Source organism: Haemaphysalis longicornis, unplaced genomic scaffold (genome assembly GCF_048455015.1).
Source record: "Haemaphysalis longicornis isolate Haplotype H1 unplaced genomic scaffold, Haemaphysalis longicornis Haplotype H1 scaffold_2, whole genome shotgun sequence".
Taxonomy (NCBI): domain Eukaryota; kingdom Metazoa; phylum Arthropoda; class Arachnida; order Ixodida; family Ixodidae; genus Haemaphysalis; species Haemaphysalis longicornis.
This window is the reverse complement of record NW_027526295.1, coordinates 277,814,514-277,819,651: the sequence shown is the minus strand read 5'-3', so window position 1 is coordinate 277,819,651 and position 5,138 is coordinate 277,814,514. Positions and strand designations below refer to the sequence as shown.

The window sequence follows — 5,138 nt, the reverse complement described above, 5'->3', positions numbered from 1 at the left end:
TCCAGGTATCCTCGTGAAAGATCGCAAAATAAAAAAAAAAAAAAACGAAGCGCACGGGGCTCTCAGCGTTTGAGCAAACAGCGTCTCCGACAAAATGACTGTCGTCTGCTCCTGACGTCATTCGATGGGCGTTGCTAGTGGCAACCACCTGCGCTTATGGAACTCGGAGTCGCTGGTGGCGGCGGAATTTCCTCCGACACTGTGCCGCGCACATGGGGGATGAGGCGACCAAAGAAGATCCGGACGCCCAAGGAGAGGCTGCTCTTCAGGAAGGGCGCCACGCTGCCAGGTGATAATGCAATCGCCCAGAAAAAGAAGAAGTAGCAGTGCAAGATTTCAACGTTGAGGGAGCCCTCGACGAAGACTTTACGGCGGCAGACGATGAAGTATGCGAAGACTGCAGAGGTCGTAGTACAAATACGGCACTTATATACTTTACGTTGCGTTTCATTCGGTCTTCTGCTGACCAGCGCCATATATATACACAGGGTAAATGGCCCTTAGTGACATAAATGGCGCTCGTCCAGTTTAGCTTATGAGACCAGAGTCCTTCGAGGCCTCTGGTGAGACGAACTTAGCTGTGGTAGGACATCAGAATTACACCCTTGTGCAAGCTGACTGATTTTTTTTACCTCCCAGCATTACCTGGCCTGCCAAAAGAAGTGCTGGCCACCATGCCAGTGAGCCATGAGGCAACATTCTCTTAACTGTGCGTCAGATGAAAAGAGATATTGAAAACCATGTCTCCAGCTTAAACAATATTAATGTGCAGTCTTTGCTATTCCTTTATGTGGTTTTTGAATCACGCATTGAGACTGACGGAGTTGCTTGGGCACGTACGGTAGTGTCACGTTTCGACTCTACATGGCGCCGCCTTTCGGACTTTAGAAAGTTTTGTGCCAAATTAAAAATATTCCCGCTAATTTATTTAGAATTTTATGGTGGTTACCCAAATATATAAAACGCTGACTTTCATATGAGCTGGATGACATGCCCCCCCCCCCCCCCCCCCCAAAAAAAAAAATTCACTTGTCTGTCTCTTTAGGTTACCGAGTGACCTTTTCTCTTCAAATCAACGACGGGGCATTGCCTCTAAAAGTGATGACAGGGTATATTACGGCTGTTGAGGAATACACATATTGGTTATTACCTCAAAAAGGAAGACCGCTTGCTATAATCCACCAAACTGTACTTTTTAAGAAGAAAATAGATAGTTTCAAAAAAAGAGTTGAGTTGCACTGTACAAGCCAGGGTTTAGCAAAAAAAGTACTTGTATGTTATCATTCATTGAATTTGAAACGGGAGTTAAGTCACTAAAGGATTAGTTATGGTCCGTTAGCCTGATGACCTAGTTTTGGGGACAATAATTCATACATAATAAACAAAGTCATGCTTTGTCCTCATGTGAATCAGTAAGTTAGTTCCTTTCATACGCATTCCCCCAAAACGATTTCCTATTTCAACAGCTTATGCCACCATAATGCACGCCAAGCAAATTATAGAGCAGCCGAGTTTGCGTTTCGTCTTAGGTTATAACCCTTATTTGTTGAGGAATTTTTAAGAATCTCAACAACGGAGTCTCCGTATTCTCCAAATTTTTGACTGGGTGCAAATGAGTGGCTTAGAACAGGCGGTAGGTTGCGTAACGTTGTAAAACCACCACTTATGAAGCTTCCAACGCAGATAAAATACTTAGGCACTGGCTCAGTGAACTAAACGTTTGTTTTAGAGCGAAAGCTGTGCTATGCTGCATATTTTAAAGTCATTAATCACGTCGCAAGTGACCTAGAGCTTCCGGCATGCCCGGTGGGCTTTCATTACATACCGCTTCGCTCGTTTGGAGCCTTGCCCCTGAGCAGGCGAGCAACGCACTTAGGGCGGCCTCCACCGACGCTGCGTCCCTGGCCACGGCTGCCGACCCGGACGCTGACGCCTGCTGCGACGCGCAGCCAGCGACGCGCTCCGCGGGCCCGCAGCGGGGGAACAAGAGGTTTTTGTGGCATCCTCAACCCCTGCCGAAGCCGAAAGCAACGGACTTTGTCGTTGTGCTCAAACCCCGGACTCAGCTGTCCCTCGCCAACGCTTTCCCCGAGAACGGGGCCGGTCGCGCGCTCATCGCCCACCTCGGAGCGACCGCGACACGGCTAGTCACTGTTGTGATGGTGCGGGAACAAAATCTCATCTTAGTTTACACCTCGCACCCGCACATAGCGGACAAACTTATCGGTGAGCTTGCAGTTCCCTCACCCGCCGGACCGGTGCCCTTGTTCGGGTACTTGCGCGCAGACACTCATGACTCCTGTTATGGAGTAGTGACGGTGCGCAGCTCCGACACCGAAGCCGCACTTCGTGAGAGCCTTTACTGGCCTGAAGGCGAGATTCTACACGTCCGGCGACTGGGCACCTCTAATAAGGTGCGCCTCACCTTTTCCGGCAAGGTGAAGCCGAGGTACGTCTCCTACGACGCCCTGCTGATCCCGGTGCAGCCGTACAAGAAAACTGTTCCAGCCTGCGGTCGGTGTGGCTCTGTTGGACATCGACCCGACGCCTGTCCCGGCCCCAAACCTGACCTTTGTGGCATCTGCGGAAAGGCGGTGCCGCTCACGGATGGCGCCCGTGCCCCACATGAGTGTACGCCCAGGTGTGCTCTGTGTGCTGGTTCCCACGTCACCGGGGACCGGCGCTGTAAGGAACGCTACAGGGCGCCGCCACCCAAGCCATCCACTCCTCCATCGGAAGGTCAAGCCGGCCGCAAGAAGCGAAAGCGTCGACGCCCACGGAAGCCGCGGAAGTCGGGCTCTCGGGAATCGCCGCAGGGGGCTCAGCCTCCTGCCACCAACACTGACCCGCCCCCGCGCCCTGGAGCGGTGGCTATCGGGCCTTCCCGGCGAGGCCCAACTCCGGACGGACCTACGGCCAAGAAGCCTAACACAGGGCAGGCTCCTCCCGGCCCATCCAAACCGAACCAGCCATCACCTGAGCTCAAACCCGCTGCCCAGGGGGATTCATCGTGGGCCGCCCGCGTTCGGAAAGGATCCCAGGTGAGCGGCTCGGGCGGGGCAGCCTTTTCGCCCACACCCTACGTGATCTCCCAACCCAAACCGCCAACCCCTTCCACTCCCACACGGGAACAAATTGAATTCCGCAGGTTACAGGCCCAAGTTGCCTCGTTAACGCAGACGGTGGAGGCGCTTGTGAACCGCTCGTCCGCACCTAATTCGGCACCACTCGGGCAGGCGCCGGAGGCGATGGATAGTTCCCCCTCCGAAGACAGGGAAACCGCTGCGAACCTCGGCCCGCTTGAGGAGCGCCTAAGCAACCTAGAGGCCCAGATGGCGTCCATAGGGACCATGATCGAAAATCGATTGGCGGCCGCCCTCCAAACCGCTTTTGACCGCATCCCGGGCAAGATAGCGGCCCAGATGTCCCAACTCACTGTTAGCACCCGCCGTCCTAAGCTTAAGCGAGGATCTCGTTCTCAAGCATCCCGGCCCCTTTCCAAGGTGACGGAGGTAGACGAGCAGTCTAACAGTGCGACTGCGACCTCGGAAGTGAGCACCGGATCGAGCAGCGGAGCCCCTATGCAGCCCTTTGCTCTCCTGGAGGCCCCCCACACGTTTAGTTCTAACGATGGCGGGCAACGGCCCTAGATCGCGCTGCGACCGTGCAAATTCGGCTATTTTTACAATCCTACAGTGGAATTGCCGCGGATTTAAGGCACGCAGTAAGCGGGCTGCTCTCCGGCTCTACTTAGAAACCTATCCGCAGTTGCCCGCGGTAGTGGCCCTTCAGGAGACGGGCGAGCACGTAGCTCTCACAAATTATACCGTGCACCAAAGGGATTCACAAACCGCACTCTGCGTACATCGAAATTACACCGCCAAATTAGCGGATCTCGACTGCGATCCGCTTTATTCGTACGTTATGGTGACTCTCCTCCCGCTTAGGAAGCAAGATCCGTCCCTACACATCCTGAACATCTACAGTTCTCCCAAACTGCCTAACGTAACTTACGCTGATGTGTTTACCAAAGCCCTTACGGTGGCAGGTAGGGAGCCGCTTGTCATTGTAGGGGATTTTAATGCCCCTAGTCCTCACTGGGGTTACCGTAAGGAGGAACGGCGTGGTAGAAAGTTGGCGGAACTTATTTCCACCTTGGGCCTCACTATCCAAACGGACCCCGCACACCCAACCCGCATTGGCAACTCTGTAACTCGGGACACATGTCCTGATCTCACACTTACCAAGCACATCAGGCATGCAGAATGGCTCAACACCGATGAAACCCTCGGCAGCGACCACTGCATTCTTCTCACTACAATTCGGACGCATCCCCTTACCCGTCCCCATCAACAAGCGAAACTTCCGGACTGGAACAAGTTCCGTTCGGAGTACACGACTTCGGCCCCCATAGCTCAACAAGGCTACGCCACTTGGTCTCAACACCTTGTGACGTCGCTTCGCCAAACTGAGCAGACGGTTCAGCTCTCAGAGGCCACGCCGGCGGTGGATAAACATCTACTGCATATCTTGGAGGCTCGGCGTAGCCTTGTCCGCCGTTGGCGCCGACAGAAGCATAACCGTAAGCTCAAACTCCGCATAGCAGCCCTCACTCAGGAAGCGGCCGAGTACGCGGCCCAGCTCGCTGACTCCAATTGGGTAGAACGCTGCAACAAAGCCGCCAAGCATATGTCCAACCGCAGCACGTGGCGTTTCTTCATGGCTCTCATCGACCCTAGCCAAACGCGCACAGAAACGCAAAAACATCTTCAACGTGCGCTCCACGCTTACGCGGATAACGCAGATAAATTGGCACAGGCTCTTAGGGATAAATATATCTGTGGCCCGCAGGACTCCATCGAACCGGGTTCTCATATGCAGGCTCGGAGAACGCAGACTTGGATCGTTGCTTTGAACTCCATGATCTGAAGGCGGCCCTGTCGAAAATGAAGCGAGGAACGGCGCCGGGTCGGGATCAAGTGACTGTTAAGCTTCTAGCCAACCTCCCAGACCCAGCATACCTTCACCTCCTCGACTACTTCAATCAAATTTGGGAGGGGCGCGAACCGCTACCAATTGATTGGAAAACGGCTCTGGTAACTTTTATTCCCAAACCGGGCAAGTCTATCAACATCGAA

General features: G+C 53.9%; 1 protein-coding gene across 1 annotated transcript; it reads left to right on the top strand.

The window, feature by feature from the left end:
- Positions 1–219: 219 nt before the first annotated feature.
- Positions 220–4,655, top strand: LOC144168655 (uncharacterized). The gene is made up of 3 exons (XM_077697600.1): positions 220–289; positions 640–680; positions 1,860–4,655. The coding sequence occupies exons 1-3, from the start codon at positions 220–222 to the stop codon at positions 3,648–3,650; spliced, it is 1,902 nt and encodes a 633-aa protein (XP_077553726.1). The 3' UTR covers positions 3,651–4,655.
- Positions 4,656–5,138: the final 483 nt, after the last annotated feature.

Bases quoted from the DNA above. Each gene is read 5' to 3' on its own strand.
- LOC144168655 (XM_077697600.1), top strand. From the start codon at position 220: ATGAGGCGACCAAAGAAGATCCGGACGCCCAAGGAGAGGCTGCTCTTC. The intron at 290-639 runs GTGATAATGCAA...TTTACCTCCCAG, and splicing joins GAAGGGCGCCACGCTGCCAG to CATTACCTGGCCTGCCAAAA. The intron at 681-1,859 runs GTGAGCCATGAG...GCCCCTGAGCAG, and splicing joins AAGTGCTGGCCACCATGCCA to GCGAGCAACGCACTTAGGGC.